The sequence below is a fragment of the Ruditapes philippinarum genome, unplaced genomic scaffold (genome assembly GCF_026571515.1).
Source record: "Ruditapes philippinarum isolate M1 unplaced genomic scaffold, ASM2657151v2 ctg6335_1_1_1_1, whole genome shotgun sequence".
Lineage (NCBI taxonomy): Eukaryota > Metazoa > Mollusca > Bivalvia > Venerida > Veneridae > Ruditapes > Ruditapes philippinarum.
In genome coordinates this window covers 17,078-41,286 of record NW_026860497.1, presented here as the reverse complement: position 1 = coordinate 41,286, position 24,209 = coordinate 17,078, and the positions used below count along the sequence as shown (strand labels likewise).

Below are 24,209 nucleotides of genomic sequence, written 5' to 3'. Positions count from 1 at the left end.
TACATGCATGCATTTAATAATTTGGTTAATATTATTTTTTCATAAATTATTGAACTCAAATAGTAAATATGAATTAATTCAGTTATCCAAATTTGTTAAAGAAACACACTGTTAAATGTTGAGCCTTAAACATCATAACTGCTCATTTCGCTGTGCTTGTAAAAATTATTGTATTATAGATGATGTACACTGTACAAATCTTAATAGATTGTCTGTTCTTTAAAATAACAACATCTCTATTGAATCTATGTTACAGGAAAGAAAGCCTAGAAGAACGATTTTCAAGGTTGACATTAGGAGACGCAGGCTAGTTTTATTTGTTTACACCTTATTTGTGTTAGTTCAGCTGGGTCTCCTATGCTATGTTACATACAAGGTGGAGTCATTAAGGTAAGTTAACCAAAAGAATACCAGATCCATTTGATGTCCAATAAAATCTACGAGTTCACATGGTTGGTTATCGATATATTCACGAAGCCGATAGCACGTGACATTTTTAATCTGCTAGGAGCAAATAACAATATTTGAGCCGCGTCACGACAAAACCAACATAATGGGTTTCCGACCAGCATGGATCCAGACCAGCCTGCGCATCCGGATGCACAGGCTGGTCTGGATCCATGCTGGTCGCAAACGCATTACGTTGGTTTTGTCGTGACGCGGCACATATATACTTAAAGGGAAAAGCAAAAATGCTTGTTTTTCTATCAAACATTCTTTGTATTGGTTCCTCACTAGAATGAGCGGGCTCTACACCTTATACCATAACAATACTGACATATCACAAAAGGAGAATGGTGGCCTAGTGCAGGAACCTAGCTAAGATGAATATGTTTAAACTAATATAGAATTCAACCCCTTAGTGATACAGTCAATCGCAATTACGCTACTAAGACTCGGGAATGTTCACCATTTGTTTTAATCATCTACTAAGCATGCCTGTTTTTACAAAAACGCTCGGCTGTTTTCTGAAAAAAAAAATATTTATTTTTGAAGTGCTCATGGTTCGCAAAGTAATTCTGCAAATGACGATCCAACTGCTGCTTATCTAGCCGATCCAGATGAAGGGGAAACCAAAATGGAGAATATGTCAGATATGCAAAAGTTTTTCTTCAATCAAGGTAAGACGCACTTTAATATTAAGATTACTTGTAATTTATGCACTTTACACTATTTGCATACGATATTTATATCACAAATCATCAACTTTTTAAATTTTGATATCGGTGCTGATTTCAAAATATGCCACAGAATAAACTACAGTAAATGAAATATCAAATGGCCGCCCTTCGTAGCTTATATGACCTCGTTATTATAGCACACCGTATTACCGGCGCCAGTGATGGCAGATCACTACAGTGATGGCAGATCCGCTCGGTACAGGTAGGTTAGAAATTTGGTCTGTATTATTATATTACACAAATACGGTCCATTTCATTGCTATGAAACTATTGTCTTATTTGCATATTACAGATGAAACTTCAGTAAGTGGATATTCATTTGCTAGCATATGGCATTATTTTGACATATATATAAAGGCTGAAATTTACTTAGTCGGCGTTAATGCTACAGATTATAATATACTAAATCGATGTAATAAAGGGAAGACTATAAACCTTGCAACTGACGAGATCTGTGGACATCAGTGTATCATACAACAATGTATGTTAATGTACAATGGAAATATTATCGACATTTCAAATATTTTCCTATTTTATCAAGTTCTTGAAAAACACAACAGCGTGGATTCATTTCTTAAAATTTAAATATCATGTTTGAAATCGCGTTGTATGTCCACCTTACTGTTAGTACTGTTGTTAATATTTTAGCATAGTAAATGTATTTCAAAGGATGACAATTTTATTTAATAAAACACAATATATCTTTTCAAGTGATTAAAATCGTTTATTGCTTCCAAGGGATCACTGTTTTCCAGAGTTAAATATTGCAATTGATAGTCCGACTGTGTTACTATTTGTTCAAATATTCAAAACTACTGTCACTTTCGGTTTTAAAATAACAGTCGATCAAATATTATCACGCGTTTTGAACGAATCTGGGTTTGTAAAACCACTAAAGGATTGTCAGTAGAAGTGTTTGATGCATGTTTTGAGTAAAAATGAAGTAATGGCTATTTTGCCAACTGGGTATGGAAAATGTTTAATTTTTCAACTGGTCCCATTTGCGTTTTTTCCTATCACTTCCTTGTTTTAGCCGCCATGTAAAAAGAAGTGCGTTCCGATCATACTTAGAGTGGTTTCACACATGTCAGTATGACCGGTGTACAAGTGATTTGTTCATGCCTTAACAATGTTTCCAATCTGAAGTTAATATTTGTGACGCAAAGACCGGGGTCTTTTGACATGCTGCAGTGCGAAGACTTACCATCGCAAACCAATGAATCTAGTTCATTGCAATTTGCATGTCATAAGCTGTCCATTTCACAGGGTTTTAACTCAGTTGATAGCGAAATAATTCATTAAGCGACGATTCGAAATAAATAACTATAAGACGTTGTAATTAATTACAATATCATGACTTAAACATTTTCGGAATAAAATTGCATCAATCCATCAACTATAATGTTGATGTTCAGTTTTATTTCACACTCGCGTGTCGTTGTATTAACTCAACATGATACTCTTTCTCCGCTCTCTTCTAACATTCAAAAACTAATACTTATTTTTGAACGTGTTTGTATAAACACATTGACAAAAAAGGTTCAGGGAACGAATTTAATTTAAAAAAGAATATTCCTTGACAAAGAAAGAATTAGGTATGCCTAAGATCTATTTCATGCAGAGGTATTTATTCATTATGCCTCAGAAATCCATATTTCTCAATTCTCTTGAATATTAAGCATGCATGCGTTAAGTAATTTTGTAATAGTGGATTTAATTAAAGCATAATAGATGTCTAACAACTGATAACAGAAGCACTGAACTGGCAGTAATGTGTCATAAAGGTAGCAAAATATAAACAAAATAGTACTAAGACTTCCATACAAAATACGTATTCACTATTATTACACCAATTTCCAACGAACCAAAAGAAGCAACAGATAGTTCAAATTTATAGCAAATGATTAGATTTCACCTTTTATTATAAAAACTTACGTGCGTTTAATTATAATGAATATAATGGTACTATCAATCCAAAACTAATTCTGATTTACCTTTGACTTCGTTTTTCAGGGATAATGATTGATCATAAGATAAGAGATTGCACTGGTATAGAGGCAAAAGTGTCGTTCCCTAACATTGATTATGCCTTCTTTGGATATGACATTTATCGGGGCTTTCCGCTGGCAGATTCACGTGACCCAGGGTTTACTCATCCTATTTTCAAATCTGACTATTCTAATATGCAGCAAACGGCAGACTGTAGATTTGCTTTACCTAATGGATATATCGCAGTTGCGAGTGTCTCCTGTGTTACCTCGTTTTCCTCAACCGTGCTGGAAACTAAGAACGAATTACAAGATGTTTTATCGACAATGGCAGAAGTTAGTGTAGGTTATAAGGCTTTTGCGTTTTCTTCTAGTTTCGGATATAGAAAAATGACCTCTACATTGGACAGAAAGAAGTCCGTTTACATAATATCTTCGGCTACTTGTGACTATTACTTTGTGAAGCTGCGCAAACAAATGCCACCATCATTTGATGATGATTTCCTTATTTGGCTGAGCAAACTTGATGCATCTGACTCTAATACAACATACATTGAGTTTATGGACAGGTTCGGTACACACTTTTTATCAGAGGTCACGTTTGGTGCCAGATTTTCCAATGAGTATGAAATGTCTTTAAGCGACTACCAATCTATTAAGGAGTCTGGATATAGTGCTAGTGCTCGTGCATCTTTTACTGGTAAGGTAAGTATTGGTGCTGGGTTTAGTTTAGAAACAAGTCAGCGACAAGCGGCACAAGAGTTCTCGGAGAGAGTAGAGACCCACACCAAAACTGTTGGAGCAGCCCCGCCTTCAAATGGAGACGCGCTAACATGGGCTTCTGAGGTGAAAGATAACCCTGTCCCTTCTAAACTTACTTTAAAAAATATTGAGGATCTGTTTGTACCAGAATATGTTGCTTCACTTGGAATTGATTATGAAACAATTCGGTTTAACATCATTAAGTATAAGGAGGATTACAGACGATACAGAGCAGAAAACAACCCAGAGCTTTCATTTCCTGATCCATATAATAAAACAGGTAAATTGCTTCTAAAATGATTATCTCATTACTTGTATATGTTTGATCACAATTATTTTAATGTGCTCATTTTAAAAGTTATTTGCGGCAAAAAATAAGCTTAATGGCTGATCTTAACCTTGCGTTCAGTTATAAAACTTATCACCAGAAGTTAATGCATTCTATATTTGACATAACTGTACTTATTTTACCCCAATGGTCGTCCCTGGTCGAGTGGTTAAGGTCGTTGACTTCAAACCACTTCCCCCTTACCGTTTAGGGTGCGAACCCCGACAGGGACTTTGAATTCTTTCATGTGAGGAAGCTATCCAATTAGCTTTCAGAACGTCGGCGATTCTTCTCAGATGCCCGTTCGTGCCTGAAATAATGCACGGAAAGGCACTTGAAGTCGTATGGCCTATGCTATGTCTTTGTGACGTAAAATCAAAACAAACCAAATCAGTTTGGTGAATCTTAGCGATTCCACATTTACCAGGACTGGCACATATTCTGCTAGCAGTTACCAATTTCACTTCACTTATCGTTAACATTTGAGCCGCGCCACGACAAAATCAACATAATGGGTTTGCGACCAGCATGGATCCAGACAAGCCTGCGCATCCGCGCAGTCTGATCAGGATCCATGCTGTTCGCTATCAGTTTCTCTACTTGTTATAGGGTTTGTAACCGAACAACATGGATCCTGATGAGACTGCGCGGATGCGCAGGCTGGTCTGGATCCATGCTGGTCGCCAACCCATTATGTTGGTTTTGTCGTGGCGCGGCTTATTATATGACCTGACTAAGTGAAATCCAGACAGTTTGAAAACTTACGTTTTACTATGATAACAAATACTGTAACATGTGTTGTACCATGTACTTAAGATTGTTAAGCTTTGAACATTTTTGTTAAACATGTAATTACTTTCTTCTTACAAATCATTGACAGTGATGTGGAACGTGAAGAAGACTCTGAGAGTACTAGGCGGGTTTCAGGGTCAATGGGGTCATATTGAATTCTGCCCAGACAGACAATATGCCATAGGTTATAATCTTAAAGTAAGTCGCACAAATAAAAGTGTAAATGAGCAATGTATAATATGAGTGATTGTGTAACTGGATAAACAACTAATGATAAAAATAACAACAACAACAACTGTAATTTTTTATTTAAACATATTTTATTGCCAAAATAAGACATTTAAATACATGTAAACAGTTACAATACAATGACATGCCATATTTGGCAAAAAGGGTTGACCCACAAGTTCTCTCAACATTTGCAACGGGTTTCCCTGATTCAATGGATTACAATATAAACATATTTTACAAGAATGACTATCATTTAGTTAGAAGTAACAACTTTAATGGGTTTTGGACATGACTGGACTAAAATTACTAATTATGATTTTGTAGGATTCAGAGACTGTTCATTTTGTTTCGATTTTACATTCATTCTGTGATTTTTTTTCATTTTACAGTTGCCTATTTGTTTTTTTCTATTTTCTTATCGATGAATTGTTAATATAATTCTAAGTAGTAAGTATTATAAAATTGTGTATGGTTCAAATTTGAACAAAATCCGTCCACAAATAACCTATTTATACAGAAAAATGAAAGTGTCTAGTTTTAAGTGCCTGTAAGTGTAGTTTATGAATAATAAGTATGTCTACAATTAATTTTACCAATAAAACGATTTGATGCCTTCGTGCAACAGTCCGAAGTTTTTAAAAACAAACTTTATTTTGTTACATTTTTTGACCACGTGGAATTATGAGTACATAATATGTGATACAAGTATAGTCATGCTATTTTTTGTTTATTTATTTTCTTTTTCTTTTTTGCAGATCGAACCATATCAAGGCAGTGCAGATGACACTGGACTTAATGCTATAAGATTGATCTGTGCCGACAGGTTTGGAAAACCCACCGGAAAGACAATTACGTCGTGGGAGAGCAAATGGGGCTCCTACAGAACAGATAAATTGTGTCCTAAAGCAGGACAAACTGCCACTTTCCTAACTCGATTTCGTCTGCAAATGGTATAAGAGTTAGAAAAAAAAACCTCATTTCTATAAAAAATAAATTTGTACATATAACATTATTTAACATATTCATTTCATTTGAAGCAGAATACTTAAGGATTGTTATTCAAATCGAAGCTTATATGGGATTTACTGCTTGATATATTTGAAATTTTTCTACAATTGGGAAAATGATACTTTGTTTGTATAGTGTGATTAGTATTTATCACGTATGGATCTTAAAATTGAGAATCGAAAAAAGGTCAATCTCAAGTTTTAAACGAATATATAAAATTCAAAGTTTTTTTTTAAGTAAATATAAATGTCTGACTTTTATTTACCAATTTTGTTCCGGATTTTTATGCAGTCTTCGTCGAGATATTCTTTACGTAGTAGGTTCTGGTGTGCCTAAAATATTTTCACAAAATAATACAACCAAACAATGCGCAAAATGTCACAGGGTGAGAAAAATGTGCAGCCTGACCGGGACTCGTACCTTGGACCTTCGGAATACCGTTCCACGGCTCTACCGACTGAGCTATCCGGCCGCTTACACATCTTCTCCCCTAAATAGTGAACAGTTCTGAACCGAGACATACTCCCCTGCTATATTGAAATTCGTCCTCGAATTTCACAGAGTTACAGAGCAATGTAAATTAAACTCTGAGCTATATCAGTCACGGTCCCCCGTTGTGCGCCAAATGTCACAGGGTGAGAAAAATTTGCAGCCTGACCGGGACTCGAACCCGGGACCCTCCGAATACCGTACCGCGGCTCTACCGACTGAGCTATCTGGCCGCTTACACATTATCTCCCCTAAATAGTGAACAGTTCTGAACCGTGACATTAACATCCAAACAACTCCTTATTGAAATTGTTGCAAGATATAACAGTAAACAACATAATAACGGATAACTTCCGTAAAGCAATCGATGTTTTATTATTTTGTGTATCATTCTGTAACAAATTAAGAGACAAACGGAATCCCAAAAGAACGCCCAAAACGACGGAATTGAAAAAAATTGCAGTCTGGTTTGAATGAGCATGTTCGTGAACGGTTTCGGAATATGCAAGATACCGTCCACGTCCCCTAGCACCAGCTTAAGCAGAATTTAACATCTAAACACGAAAATGTTTTTTTTTTCCAATTTACAAACATCCGCAGATGTGTTCATACGGCGGTTTTCATATAACCTTCAATATGACACCTTCGTACCATTCCACGACAAGCGGCGTATGAAAAAGCGTTGTCCTAATCAAACCAAACCATTACAAATAATAGTATGTCTTTAAGGTGGTTTTTGGAACTTGATTAATTGATTATAAACACTTATTATTATGTAACAATGACAGATTGCTGCCAAAATTATGAATACATTTCATGATTCTTTGTTTATCATTGTCATACAAATAATGACTTGTTTTTGCGTTGTTTATTCGACACGAGAGTAGAATATTTCTTTTGAGGACAGTTTATAGCTCACTTGACCACGAAGTGGTAAAGGTGAGGTATAGTGATGGGTCTATGTTCGGCGTTGTGCGTCGTGCGTCGTTCGCAATTGGGTTGTTAACAGTCTAGCAGTCACAGTTTTGATTGTCAAACTTGTCACATTGTTTGTTTTAATAAAATACAGATCGAGTTCGAAGATGGGTCATCTCCGATCAAAAACTAGGTCACAGGAGCTAAAAATAGAAAAAGCTTGTTAACACTCTACTGGCTGCAGTTTTGATCCAAATATTCTGGAAATTTGTCAGGAAGGTTGTTTTGTCAAGTTCGAAGATGGGTAATCTCCGGTCAAAAACTAGGCGACAGGAGCTTAAAAGAGAAAAAGCTTGTTAACACTCTACTGGCTGCAGTTTTGATCCAAATATTCTGGAAATTTGTCCGGAAGGTTTTTTTGATAATTTCTAGGTCAAGTTCGAAGATGGGTAAAATCTCCGATCAAAAACTAGGTCACAGGAGTTTTAACTAGAAAAGGCTTGTTAACACACTGTAGTGGCTCCAGTTTTGATCCAAATATTCTGGAAATTTGTCAGAAAGGGTGTCTTAATGATTTCTAGGTTAAGTTTGAAGATGGGTCATCTCCGGTCAAAAACTAGGTCACAAGAGCTAAAATAGAAAAAGCTTGTTAACACTCTACTGGCTGCAGTTGTGTTCCAAATATTCTGAAAATTTGTCAGGAAGGCTGTTTTAATGATTTCTAGGTCGAAGTCAACGATGGGTCATCTCCGGTCAAAAATTAGGTCACAGGAGCCAAAAATAGAAAAGCTTGTTAACACTCTACTGGCTGCAGTTTTGATCCAATATTCTGAAAATTTGTCAGGCAGGTTGTTTTAATGATTTCTATGTCAAGTTCGAAAATGAGCATCTGCGATCAAAAACTAGGTCATAGAGGCTAAAAATAGAAAAAAAAACTTGTTTACACTCTACTGGCTCCAGTTTTGATCCAAATGTTCTAGAAAATTGTCTTTAAAGTTGTTTTGATGATTTCTAGGTCAAGTTCGAAAATGGGTCATGTCCGGTCAAAAATTAGGTCACAGGAGCTAAAAATAGAAAAAGCTTCTTAACACTCTAGTGGCTGTAGTTTTAATCCAAACATTCTGGAAATTTGTCAGAAAGGTTGTTCAGATAATTTCTAGGTCAAGTTCGAAGATGGGTCATTTCTGGTCAAAAACTAGGTCACAGAAGCTAAAAATAGAAAAAAGCTTGTTAACACTCTACTGGCTGCAGTTTTGATCCAAATATTCTGGAAATTTGACAGGAAGGTTGTTTTGATGATTTTCAGGTCAAGTTCGAAGATGGGTCATGTCCGGTCAAAAACTAGGTCACAGAAGCTAAAAATAGAAAAAAATTTATACACTGTAGTGGCTACAGTTTTGATCCAAATATTCTGGAAATTTGTCAAAAAGGTTGTTTTGATGATTTCTAGGTCAAGTTCGAATATGGGTCGTCTCCAGTCAAAAATTACAAAAAATTGGTCGCATTGCCCAAATATGGAAAACCTTTTTAACAAACTAGAGGTCACATTTTTACTCAACTATCATCAAACTTGGCCAGGATGCTTGTCTAAGATATTGCTTGGATGCGGTTGATGGGTCAGGGGAGCGATCCAGGGCCATCATGGCCCTCTTGTTATGAAGAAGTTTACAATAATTCACTGCATGACATTCAATATGAAAAAAACTTGTTCCTGTGAGTGAAAATCTATTAGATACACTTGTGGATCTTAAAATGATGTTTATCTGTATGGATTTAAATAATCTAAGGAAACATTATATGATATGTAGCTTAACAAAGATGTGGTCAATTTCACTTGTACGCTGTTTGATACATTATATTTTGGCTTGTAACGTTATTTTAGAGAAATTAATTGTCATGCGAGTAGTATTCGCTCTATGTCAAATCTTTTATATACTCGGTATTTTTAGTATTTATATTTCTAGCATTAGATAGTTAGCCAATTGATGTAGTGATATTTCATTACCAAACACACTGACTAATGGACTTTCGGCAAAAGCTACGAAACCTTAAATGGTATTCAATTATTATATTCAAGTGATCAGTAGTTTTGTATATAGTTTTCTATATCAGATATGGATCTCTTCAGCACATATGAAGCTCGACTGAAAAATATTGACCATAAACAGCAATTCCGTTATTTTGAGCCACATATCAATAAATGTTTCAATATGACTTTGTTTAATTGTTTAACATAGTTCGGTGGTAAGATTTTGTGAAAACTCTGTATTTTGAGTCCGTTTAGCGACATTTTCTTCATACGCATTGCATGTTTTCGGTATACAAGAACACACAAAGGAAAGATTGTCACGACAAAGACTACCTTTAAATTCAATACAAAATGAGTAAATATACAAGTCAGAAGGACAGAATCGCATTTTGATTTTCTTAATAAATTGAATTTGATTAAAAAGTTTTAAAACTGTGATTGACCTGTTATCTCCGTCACATTTGTTGTTATATCTGGCATCAGAGTAAATTCACATACACTCATATTTTTACCGATGCTTAATTTTGAGATTCAAATGGGGCTCCAAACCCTGTGTTTATGTTAAAGACAGGATACTGTAAGAAATTTCCATTGCAGAATTTCGCAGATTATATGCAGATTGTGTTTAAAATTAATTTAATTATTTCTTCACATTTTATACTCTCTTAAAATCAAATTTTCATATATCTATATGTATATACTAATACATATATAATTTTGATCTCTTTTACTACTTACAGCATGATTATTTTCATATTGGCGCATCGTTTGCCACATTTAAATGTCAAGATATCTTGAAAACCACCAACGAGATACCGCTAGTGATATTTCCTGGTTATGGTGAGCCTTGGGGGACATATTGGGAGGAGAGTGAAAGTTGCCCGTCTGGATCGGCTATATGTGGTTTGTACAGTTAGATATTTCTGTCAATGTATTATTGAAACCGTCACGCATTTAATAAGAAAAAAAAAACAAGTACGAATGGTTCGTAAATTTTCATAGAGTTCTTTTGTTTTAAGACCAAACACTGTTACGTTTTAATAACATGCAAGCATCATGTGAAGCCTGAAGTTACATTGGATATTCAATCGTCAAAATGTGACAAAATGACACAGTAGCCCGGTGCAAAAAGATAGTAATAGTATAGCATTTCTCCTAACAAAACTTACCAGTATGAGACAGTTCGTGAAGTATGAAATCTGTCGTTTAAAAATATACAGCATGACAAAGTCTGTCATGACAAATAACAGCAAATAAGTTATATGAGCCGCGCCATGACAAAACCAACATAATGAGTTTGCGACCAGCATGGATCCAGACCAGACTCATCGGATGCGCAGTCTTGTCTGGATCCATGCTGTTCGCTTTCAGTTTCTCTACTTGTTATACGGTTTGTAAGCGAACATCATGGATCCTGATCAGACTGCGCTGGATACATGCTGTATTTTATGTTATCCATTATGTTGGTTTTGTCATGGCGCGGCTCAATTATAAGGACCGTAAGAGACTGAGCGACTAGAACAGAACAATGTGAAATTAATGATTTAAGACTAGATGGTAAGACCGTCTGTCACAATAATACGACATTGATTCTCAGCAAAAATTAATAATTTGAGAAGGTCCATCAATACAAAAGATAATACATAATGCTAAATAAAATGTTGACAAATTTGGAAATTATGACAAAACTTGTCCATAAAAATAGGGAAAAATGGGACAACTAGACCGCAGCAAATAATCACTTTCAATTCTGAACAATATAAGTCTATCAGTTTAATACATAAAATGATCAGTGAATTAAAGACATACTATCAGTGACGGGCTTAATTGTATTGTATATCTTTAACAACCTTATACACGTAAACATGATTTTTTTAAATGTATAAATTTAGGTATGAGGACGAAAGTAGAAGAGCCACAAGGTAAAAATGATGACAGTGCATTGAATAATGTAAAATTCTACTGCTGTGCTCTCGACATTACAAAATAAGGAGGATGTTTCATAAGAACAGAAGTTCCTATACGACTACATACAATAAACAGCTGTTGTGATATGATTAAAAAAGAACTTTTTTATGATAAACACAACATAATTGATGCTAGATGATACGTGTAAATACAATTTTAAACTTATCTAGACATTTTAATTTGTAGAAACTGTCTTACTTCATTATTCTTGTTTACTTCTATGTTATGTTATTCAATTATCTTTGTTTATCTTTCATTTAACATTTAGCACACATACCTTTCTTGGTTGGAAACACTGTAAATCATATGCTATCTTTCCAGGAACATTCTTTTCAGAAAGAGGAGATTGCTTTTTATATACCCGAAAGAATTTCGGACATATTATGTTATACCATCTGGCGTCCGCCGTCCGTCTGTCTGTCTGTCCGTTAGCAATTTGATTTCCGGAGCATAACTTAAGTTCCATTTGGCCCACAATATTCAAACTTCATATGATGATTGTCCATATTGAGAAGAAGACCCCTACTGATTTTTGGGTCATAAGGTCAAAGTCATTATTACCTTAAAACTAAAAAAAAAACATTTTCCTCTCAATAACATAAGTATTAATAACCTACAACTGTACAATTTTTTAGGATGAACAGCCATGTCCAATACATGACCCCTATTGATTTTAGGGTCATAAGGTCAAAGGTCAGGGTCACACTGATCTTTACATTGAAAATTATGGTTTCTGGAGCATAACTTAAGTTCCATTTGGCCTACAGTTTTCAAACTTCATAGGATGATTGTCAATATTGAGTAGAAGACTCCTATACATTTTGGGTCACAAGGTCAAAGGTCACTATTACCTTGAAACTGAAAACGGTTTGTATTTTGTTCTATATGTATTATATTTATAGGATATATTAATCTTGTTATCTTTAAAGACCGTTTTATTCAGAATTTAATTATCATCGAAACTACGCCCACAATTGGTTTCTGTACTTCCTGAGTACTAGAAATATTTCACCCCGTGACACATGTATTATTAATACATTGTATATCTTTAAATATATAATTGTTGAAGTAACGCGATAATTAAATACAAACTAAAAAGAAATTAAAGAAAATGAAATGAAAAAAGTAAAGGCTATAAATTTGTGATTTTCCAATCATATACTAAAATTAGAAGCATTTGATGTGTTAAAATGTATATTTTAAAAGTATCATTTGTTTTATTTGTTCTAATGGTTTGTGTCATATGGCTTTAATAATTTGAGCCGCGTCATGACAAAACCAACATAATGGGTTTGCGACCAGCATAGATCCAGACCAGCCTGCGCATCCGCGCATCCATGCTGTTCGCTTACAAACCCTATTTCAAGTAGAGAAACTAATAGCGAACAGCATCCTGATTATACTGCGCGGATGTATGTTATGTATTTGAATGTAGAATTTCTAAAACAAATTGTAAATGTTAAAATAATAGCAATTCAAGAATTGCATCCACGTCATCTTGCTATGTTATAAGTAATTTACACACACATGAACATGTATTATATCATGAAAGCGTTTGAGAGTTAATTGCCGAAGTTTCTATTCTAAAGAATAATAAATATGAAGAAACATAAAAAAGCGCAAAAATATACTTAAGTTTTAGTTTCAGTTTTTCTTAAACTGAAGCATGTAATATGCAACTGGTTATAATAAGCTTTATACGAAATCTCGTATTTCATAAATGCAGTTTATTAGAAAGACAGACAACCCTGGTATGTCATTAAGTTTTCATATTTTATACTATTCATCTCCCTTCAAAAGTCAGGTGTCATCTTTTGTTTTGAGTTTATTTCCATCACTAAGTTTAGTTTAAAAACTTAAAAACTGTGAAACCATGTTTAAGATTGTTTGTGAATATCATGTTTATGTTCACGTCATATTCAAAGTTTTGAAATGCTTATTTATAAGCAGTCATTCATGATTTTCTCTTTTTCCATCCGATGCAAAAGTTTTTTGTAGAACAAAATGGCTACCATAATGCAATAATCTGGCATACCGTTATTCAATTTTCTTTGTTTCGAATGACATTTTTTATGTATAATTGCTATTTTGATAAACATATTAAGCTTCTGATATCCGGAGCAATTGAATTTATGTCACTTCCGACTGTCCGAAGTAAAATCAGCCATATGGGCTTTAGCCATATAATATTTTAATTTATATACATGTAATTGTCAATTTTTTCAATTATCTGGAATATTTAATGTTATTACACACCCGTAGACAAAAAAACTGCCTAATTAACCCCAGTAAAACGTTATCAATCCTAGAAAGGGTTGTTTTTTATTTTTCCCTCTGCTAATAACCCACTTATGAACAGAAAATAACAGTATGATATCAATAAAAGAATACAATTATGAGTAGCTAAAAATCAAAAATAGGAGATCATATTGTTTATTTGAACTACTGGATTCAATACAACATGTATTTTACATTGTAACAAATAGGAATGGAGAATGAGAAGTATTAATTATCTATTTTTCTAACATAATGTTTTAACAAAATAAAGATAGTTTTAGTGTATTTTTATGACAACTATTCATTAATCTGTCAAGTTTAAAAATATTGGGATGAATATGAAACTGGGAAGAAGAGATTTACGTCTAATGTCATTAAAGTACGACCATTCAATTTATCACCAATAGCTTGATACGAACATCAGGAACAGAACTTATTATTATGAGAAATCGTCAAATGTCTGCCTTTTTCAATTGGTAATAGGTGATTCATTGTTCTAAATTTACATAAATATTTACCTATTATTATTAGTTTATTCCAGTCTCTTTCATATGCATACCTATATACATAAAACATATAAAAATTGATAAAAAAGTACGTATGACTATTCTACAATAGAATTATAAGATACTTTATCATGTATATACTAAAAGTATCATTATACGTATACCAATGATACTAAGTTCCTACTGATAGCAGTAATGTAACATTATAAGAACATTTTACATCATAAAAGTTAGACTACCCCCACTGACCTTCAATTTAAAAAAAAGAAATGCCATAAGATATTATGATAATAAATCTCTGAGTGTTGTAAAATGTGGCATTATTCCACAAATTAATTAAATATATCACCCGTGGTCAGACCATGGATGAATGGTCAGTGGTGATATTCTACGCGTTAGTAGATAAAACAACTTATCATGTTTAAAAAAGATATGTTACATTTGTACAATACAATTTACTATAAGCACCAGATAATCTAAAAAAACTGTTAAAAGACTATATTAAAATTAATTTAAAAAAAAGAAACAAAAAAAGCCCTAAGTGGTCTGAAAATCCTTGAATTACTTGTACAATAATTATATTATAGCGGAGTTGAAGAAAATTGTAACAGGTTTTGGCTGTGACTTTAACAATATCATTGTTGGAGAGAATGAATACAATTGTATCTTCATCAAAGAGGTCAAACAAATTCTGGCCTTAAGTTACGATCTTTTTCTAACATAGGTAACCTAATGCATAACACAATAATAATACATGTGTTTCACATTCAACTGTAATTTTACATATTGGACATATCCTACTGTCAACAGCAATGTTTTCATATCTACCATGCAGTTTCAAGCTTTATGGGAGCTACTCCACATCTAAATTTCGCTAGTGCAGACACGTGTTTACGTGGCAAATATAGTTTACAATAATGTTCAGTTTTGTACACATTATTAACAACTTATATGTTCTTAATTTATTACCACCATTCCCATTTAGACTAACATTCCTTTTAAGCTTAGCTATCCATTCATCTTTATATAAAGACATACAATTTTAACATTTTTTTTTCACAAAAAGACTAAGATGAGGCTGTTAGACAACCACGTGCATACTCTACTAAATTTAACTTTTCCATATGATTATTAAATATAATTTGCCAGTGCTGCTCTTGCTCAAACAAGTAGAAAAGATCTTACAATTAACTCTATTGACATCCATTCTAACAAATCTATGCCATTGTTGAAATACAGATCTCCATTGTTTCACATGTGTCGGCTACCAAGCTTATTCTCCATATAAAGCTGCTGTAGGTGTATACCGCCCTACTTCCAGATAAAAACGTATTGCCCTTTTCTGTATCGCATCAATGCAGGAAAATGACTTATTACCCCAAATAGAAGCACCATATGAAATGACTGGCCAAACCAATGAATCACACAATTTAACAAAGACATCATATGGCATGGACCCTAATGCTTTTGATTTGGCAATAAGTAACCCCAGTACTCTACCTGCACTTTGAGCTATACATTTAGCGGTCTTATTATAATCAAGAAACTCATCAAGTAACAGACCAAGGTAAGTATATTGTCCTACAGTTTTTAGACTATGCTCGCCACATGTGAAAACAAATGAGGACCTGCTCGCCGACTTCGACCTAAAGTGAATAATGTTGCTCTTATCATGATTTACTATCATAGCATTTGATGTACACCAATTTGACAAAACATTAAGCATAAGTTGAAGATCATTTTCAGTTTAAGCTACAAGTACAATATCATCAGCATATAATAATATGCAAACCCTATCATTATCTATATCAATTCCTTTACCAATAGCTTTAATTTTTACAACAAGATCACATATAAAGACAGACAGACAGACATCCAATTTATTTAAATCAAATAAAGCTTATAAGCCCATGATGACATAGTAACAGCATATTTACAAGATAACGAACAGTGCATATGTTAACATACAAAAACATTATCACAATATAATTATGACTTAAAAGGAGAAGGTCATAATAACAACTTATTCGTAAGAACGTAGAATAATGCAAATATTAATTTATGTTTGTCTTACATTCACGTACTTCATATCTATTAAAATGATTGTATGAATTATATGTTCTGTTCTGGAAATGTTTAGCTACCCAGATAAACATAATATAATTTACCATATTAATCTATGAAGTAGTGTCACAACAAACATAATTAATGTTCACTACATTACATAATTCATTAAACTAAATTAGTTTATCTACATATCTTACCTCAATATTGAGGCAAGAGACGTAGATTATATTGTATAAATTTCTTTTATAATAATTCCATATTAAATCAGTCTTACCGAAACGAAACTGTTAGTCCGATAGTATGACATGCAAACACAAACATGATTATATAACATATTTGCTGTTTTCTAATTAGACAAGTGTTTTGGATATATACTAAAGCAAATAATATCAATACATTTCTTATTAAGAAGCTTATTACAATAAAAATATGTATGACATATCTATGTTACTTATTTGAATTCCTTTAATTGGCATATAAGACCGAATTTCGAATGTTAAAAGCATTTTAGATAATAATATTCCAAGGTTTCTTAGAGTATTGTTATTTTCTGAATTTACAAGGTCAACCAATTGACGCATACTAGGTCTTATCCAAAAGCGTCTATCAATATACTTTTTTCTTATATCAATAAATAACAAACATTCTAATATAAAATGATATTCGTCTTCGATTTTACCACATCTTACACAAATTCTTTCATTTAAAGGGGTCCTATGTGGCCTAGACCATCTACCAGCTTCTATCTGTAATCTATGAGAAGAGACTCGTAAACGGGAAAACGCTTGACAAAATTTTTGAACATTAAAACATTCTAAATATGGCTGAAATCTAAAAGATGATATTGTATTATAAAATAAAGCCCTACTGGATTGATTTAGTCTTGCGTTCCAGTTTTGAATAAAATGATCATTTAACCTTTGTTTTGTTATAGACAGAAACATATCAACATGTCCTACTCCTTGGTAACTAATCCTAGTGAACATAATAAATCTTTCAAAGATGAGCACCAGTTTACTTTTCTAGAATACCTAACTAGATCTGATTTGAGTAAATCGTAAACAATAACAATATATTTGTTTTGTTTCGTTTGTAAAATTCTTAGCCAGAATTTTATTGCTTTGTACATTTGTAAAATCTTAAAAAAGTTCGACCTAATTCACCATAAATGAAGTCATTATGTGTAGTTTTCTTTGCACCTAATAGGTTTTTCATACAAAATTGTAAATGCACTCTCTCAATCGATAAATCATTAGCGAAACAGAATACCTCGGAACAATAACTCAATATTGGAGTTACCAGCTTATCAAACAATTCTAATTTATGTTTTGTGAGTATATAAGTAAACTTATATACTAATATTTCTCTAATTTAGAAATAGCTTTCTGGGCTTGACCAGATAATGTTTTTGTGCTGTACTTAGTGATCCTCCTGTTGTAAACACAATACCCAAATAACATATTGAACAGTAAAGGATATTAGGAACACCATTCTGTTGTAAGGCTATTTGAGCCGCGTCACGACAAAACCAACTTTATGCGTTTGCGACCAGCATGGATCCACGCAGTCTGATCAGGATCCATGCTGTTCGCTTACAAACCCTATAACAAGTAGAGAAACTGATAACCTGATCAGACTGCGCGGATGCGCAGGCTGGTCTGGATCCATGCTGGTCGCAAACCCATTATGTTGGTTTTGTCATGACGCGGTTCAAATATCCTGACACAAGATGAAACTGAGTTATACAGTGACTGTATTGCCAGTAACATATTACCATGAATACCTTAGCTATCTAATTTGTTCCATAACAATGATCTGTCGACAAAGTCATATATGCCTTACGGAAATCAATGAATGCACAAAAGGTTGATTATTTCTGTTTCTTTCTAGTTTCTACAATATTAGTTAAAGATGACACATGATCAATGGTACTGCGACCTTAAACCATTTTGCTCATCACTGTGTATATTGTTAGATTCTGCCCATTTTTTATATAAACGGTAATTCAAAAGTGTACAATATATCTTATACATGGTGTAAGACAATGGCAAGCCTGTATATGACAATGTATCTCTTGGATCGACAGTACTTGATTTCGTTATAGGGCTTATCATTATCTTATTCCATGCCTATGTCAAATGGAAGTATATCTAGATATTTTTCAAAATAATGAGTATTTGTATATGTACGATACACTAATCACTTAGAAGATGTATCAAAAGTACTATGTCAATCTTGAAAAACTGATATAAGCTTCACAATGCTTTTAATGTGATTAATATTATCTACTTTCTGTAGATGATAATATTCTAACATACCAATATTACTAAGCGTTTCTTTCACAAATGTTCTGCATTTATAATAATAATAATAATAATAATAATAATAATAATAATAATAATAAAGATAATAATAATAATAATAATGATAAAATCTTTATTTATAGAATATAACATACAACGTTTGTAACACAGTAAGAAGTATACTTATTTTCAGTATAGCCTTCTGATTAGAAAAAAATGAAGATCTATACAAAATTTAAAATCTTTTTGTACAAACAAACAAAAAATGTAAAGGTTAGATAGTTTTTATTCATTCATCCGACTGACACTCATATTAATTATGGTAATTATAGATAAACTCGTAATGATACAATAAAAGAATTTAAAAAAAAAGGATTTCAATATTTACAATAGTTAAAATATAAAGTGGTCAATTTTCATCATGTATCTAACTGTAAACTTAGATAATAAATTTTACAGCTGTTTTTGAAAGATTGTAAAGGATAGTGATTCCAAACGTCAATACTGAATAATAAGTATGAGGTATACTTTTCAGAACAAGATCCTTATGAGCGATTGAGATTAAATTATATGTAATTAATTATAATAGAAAGTAAAACTTTTACTCATATACATCGTTGCCGGATTGTTTAAAGATTTATACAACATAATTGCTGTGTGGTATTTCACTCTAAAATTGAATTTCAGCCATTTAAGTTTATTAAAAAGATCTAATGTTGGTGAACGTATCGTCCTATTAAATATAATTTTTCAGCTCTTTTTTTTTAATTGAATTTACATTTCGAATTTACAATATTCCTACATTGTTTTATACAGAAGTTTACGTATCTTATTTCCCTAAGCATTAATAAGTTTAACTCTTGCTACTAATGGAAATAAGCCGATTCACCATTTACAATACAATAAGGCGTAGAAGCTTTGAAATTCAAAATAAACGTACAATAATACATTTGAAATTTCTCTAAAATTTGAACTTGTTCTAATCTCCAAACTTCACTTTTATAAAGAAGGAAAGGTTAAACAAGAAATTGGTAGACACAATTTACGGGACTTTTGGTCACACAGAAAACATTGCTCTTCTAGCATTATCAACAGAATTTGTTTTTGATTTAAAAAAAAATATCATTTTAATCAATTTAGAAAAAAAAGAAAGAAAAAAAAAGCCTGGTGGAAGTGTTTGATTAAAATGCATACGTGGAATAAACTCTTTTCTGAAAAAATACAATACAGCGCGCGAAGGTAACATATATTTTAGGCAACGTGTTAACTTGAATGTAACTTACAATAATTCTACAATACATGTAAAGCAAAACTGCTTTACCTGATTTTTATTGTTGTTGATAAATTCGATTTTTGTGATTAAACGACATTCAATGTTAATATTTCCCTACTGATTTAATTGATTTCCTTTGACTGAAAAATAGAATAGTTTACGTAAATACATAATGATCATATGGGTAAGGAGATTTTGATTAACTTCAAACAAGTTATCAATATAAGGAACATAATTATGTATATTTTTTACTATATCTCGTACAATATGAGAATGCATATGTTAGGAATATTTTCTATTTTAAGTTCGCCAGCTCATATCCCTTATGGTAATTAAATTGTTAAATTTTACGGCAAATATAAAAACGAAAAACAACAACAAAAAAACAGCACAAAAACAGAAACAAACAAACAAAAGACAACAACAACAAAACCGACAGTAAAGTAAACTCCCCAAATGAAGGCGTTTCATTTTAGATATTCATACTTCAACGGGAATATGTATATATAATTCAGCGGAAAATTTAACTCCTATATGATAAATTATTTTGTCTGACATCTTTTATTCCAGGTTTTAATTAAACCTTGTACAATATTACAATATGATATAATTTAAAGACTAATTTCAGTGCAGCAAAATACAGCTTTCCTAACTTTAACGCCGATCAACACAAGCGTTTATTTGTGCTATATATTTTTACACATTGTTATAATATGATTTTTTAAACAAAATTATAATAAAGACATGGACAATTTTTATAATATATTCTTTAGATTTAGGTAAAGGAGGCGGTATGTGAAATTAAACATAACTCTATCTCAATAATCATAATGAATCCCCTTCCAAGCAGTAAAAAGACTAATTGAAAATACAAATTACACGGAACATGTGCACGTCATTAAACTGTCGTTATAATTTACAGTAATTAGATGTTCTATTTCCAATAAGACGGCGCATTCTTGAAAATAAAAACACTTTAAATTTTCTTCTCTGAAAGATTGGTCTTAATTAGTCCCCGAGAAACCTGAATAAGGTGTCTTATTGTAAGGAGAAGGATCGACACGTGTCCACGATATTAAATGTTACAGAATCAAATATCCTTACAGTAAATGCTCATTTCTTCTCATAGCTTTATTATTGTAATTTTATCTCACACAGCAATGTTAATTTATTGCGTAGTGTCACATATCCTAACAATCTCAGTTTACTGACGAACTAAATCATCGCAAAGAAATTAAAGGTTATATAGCATGGTAGGCCTACACCAGGTTAAATGGAATATTCAATATTAGCTGAATATAAAATATTTGAGCCGCGTCATGACAAAACCAACATGATGGGTTTGCTACCAGCATGGATCCAGACCAGCCTGCGCGTCCGCGCAGTCTGATCAGGATCCATGCTGTTCGCTATCAGTTTCTCTATTTGTAATAGAGTTTGTAAGCAAACAGCAAGGATCCTGATCAGACTGCGCGGATGCACAGGCTGGTCTGGATCCATGCTGGTCGCAAACGCATTACGTTGGTTTTTTCATGACGCGGCTCATTTATCAAATACTACATATATTTGATCTGTGGTAATTCAAAATTAGCATCGTTTTGGAGTACATGTCTATTTGTCAATACATGAATTGATATGACAAAGATTGAAATCTACAAATGAATGTTTTAGTACACTGTCTATATATACGGTTCAAGGAAGACCAACCTGAATCTGTTTGAACAGTTGATAGTAATTTTGACAACTTATCTGATTATGAGAAACTGCTGACGCTTAGTGTTTTTGCAAATCAATGTATAGCTAAGTTTACGTCCAAAGCCTGCTTTAATACTTTTTCTGTATATAACTCTTATATATAGGTATTATATGTTGTAGAATGTTGCAAAAATTTCCGCTGAAAGCATATTTAATTGGTCTAGAATGATGTTTTTAATCTGTTTTAGCGTATTTTATACTTCCTGCTATTTTAAAATTTCAGACTGTTAAAACATCAATCCAGTGAATAGCTGCATATTGTCTTGCATATATATGTAAGCTCTAAAGACAATGAAAGACTCACAGTATTTCCTATACATGGAAAGCAATGTGTATATTGTATAAATGTTGATACAATGTATGCAATGTGTATATTGTATAAATGTAAATATGCAATGTGTATATTGTATAAATGTAAATATGCAATGTGTTTATTGTATAATTGTCAATATGCAATGTGTATATTGTATAAATGTGAATATGCAATGTGTATATTGTATAAATGTAAATATGATTCAAGGTTAAATATATTTACCTCTTATCTCATATAATTCTTTATTGCTTTTATCAATTTTATTATGATGGTAATGTATATGTTGCACATGTGATAAACATAAATAAATAAGTAAAGTCTTTTATAAAAATATGTTTGTTTTTGTTTAAGTGTGTGCCAGTGATTTAGTCATATTTACACATGCAGTCTTACTAGAAATTCTGAAATCTTTTTTTGTAGCGAAAACTTGTAATTTGCAGAAGACCGTCGATACCCGCTTATGTCTTGATAAACTTGGGGTTCCGTCTCTACCATTATTACTAAAGTTCACCCTGCAAATTACATTAAATCCATCATAAGTGCTTTTCAATATGGGAATAAAACAACAGTTTTTTGCTTTGATTGTCTTTTATTCTTACTTTAATTGTTTTCACATATTGATAATGTAAAAGAACAGTTTAAACAACATTTTTCCATAAGACGGTAACAACATTTGTACGAAAATAACGTTATTTTTTTCTGGTTTGATATAAAACATCAATTAAGCTCCAGAACATGATTCAAATACGAAATATAACAAATAGCAAGTCTTAGAATTTCTATCTTTGATAACTTTTTATCGGGCGGTAACGTAGGTAAAAGTTTTCTAAGTTCCGTGAATGCCACATTAAAAGCTTCAACGCGCACCCTCTCTCGAGTTGCGTGCGCAGACCTATATTTTTGCGTTGCTCGTCGTCTGCGTCGTCTTTCTTCCCGACTTAATCCCGTGTTTTCCTGGTTTGCAGCACGTCGTCCTCGACCACTTCCGTTCGATACACCTGGTTCCCTACCATGTGCAAGACTTTGAGCACCATGACCATTAAGACAATACAGGTTCCCGGTGCTTGTGAATGAAATCGCTGTAAGGCTAGAATCGTTGAACATTGTACTTTTGTTGATTTTTTTTTTTTTGGCACCTACAATAAAATAATGAGACATTTTCAAATCATGTGATATTTTTATACATTAAAAAAATTATACATTTTTATTCAATGTAATTGAATAAAGATACAGAATGTGTTTCTTTATATGCCTTGTTTCCCTCAAAGGAATTGCTCTGTTAATGTTGTTCTTAAAGATGTTCATAAATTATATGTTCATAAGATAATAGGCGTTTGTAATGTGCGCTAGTTGTCGTCACCTAGCTCGTCAGATCATGTAGACGGAAGGAGCGGAAAGTTTAGACCATAAAGTTAAGGCTAACTACATTATCCAGGGTAATCATGGCGCTTTAATAAACGAAACGGTCGCTTTAATAAACGAATTGTTTGACAAATTCAATTACGGAATGTCTCATGGGTAGCATAGACGTCATCATAGAGTAATGATCCAATAATATAGAAGTAATTTTCTAACGGAGCGGTATAGCACTGAAATTGTTTCTACGCATGTTACGTTTAAGAGTATTCAAAAATCAACTTATACACACGGTGTATTTAATATTTTCATTGAGCTTCATCTATAACAAAAGTCTCTTATATTTTTGATAAAAGTATTTAATCACAAACGTTTTGTTACTTTATAAAAAATAATTAAAATTAATTAGACTTTCAGATTTCTTTATAAGGTTCTTGTCATTAATTATCTTTATTTATTCTTAAAAATAAAAACAAAATAAAAGAAAACAAACAACAACAACAACAAAATACACAATTTTACTGGCACCTATCCTACTTATTTGGAAAGTTATAATCAAATCATATTTTGTTTAGTTTTATAGTTAAGGATATTTTATTTCAAAACACACGTAAAGTATATTTTTATGTTAAACTAAATTTTAATTTATTTAGATTTTACTAACATCT

At 32.5% G+C, this 24,209-nt stretch overlaps 2 protein-coding genes across 2 annotated transcripts; one reads left to right on the top strand and one right to left on the bottom strand.

Moving 5' to 3' along the window:
- Window positions 1-256: 256 nt before the first annotated feature.
- LOC132760315 (uncharacterized) lies at window positions 257-16,980 on the top strand (the record flags this gene model as incomplete). The annotated part of the gene is given in 7 exon segments (XM_060752263.1): window positions 257-390; window positions 997-1,121; window positions 3,195-4,211; window positions 5,140-5,249; window positions 6,038-6,232; window positions 10,464-10,626; window positions 11,616-16,980. Coding segments are annotated over 7 exon segments (1,842 nt in total), but the record flags the coding sequence as incomplete, so codon positions are not given.
- Window positions 16,981-22,766: 5,786 nt separating this feature from the next.
- On the bottom strand, window positions 22,767-23,309 carry LOC132760316 (helix-loop-helix protein 2-like). The gene has a single exon (XM_060752264.1). It carries the CDS (start codon window positions 23,287-23,289, stop codon window positions 22,903-22,905), a length of 387 nt encoding a protein of 128 aa, XP_060608247.1. The 5' UTR covers window positions 23,290-23,309; the 3' UTR covers window positions 22,767-22,902.
- Window positions 23,310-24,209: the final 900 nt, after the last annotated feature.

Excerpts from the sequence above, each read along its gene's own strand:
- LOC132760316 (XM_060752264.1), bottom strand. The coding sequence starts at position 23,289 with ATGTTCAACGATTCTAGCCTTACAGCGATTTCATTCACAAGCACCGGG.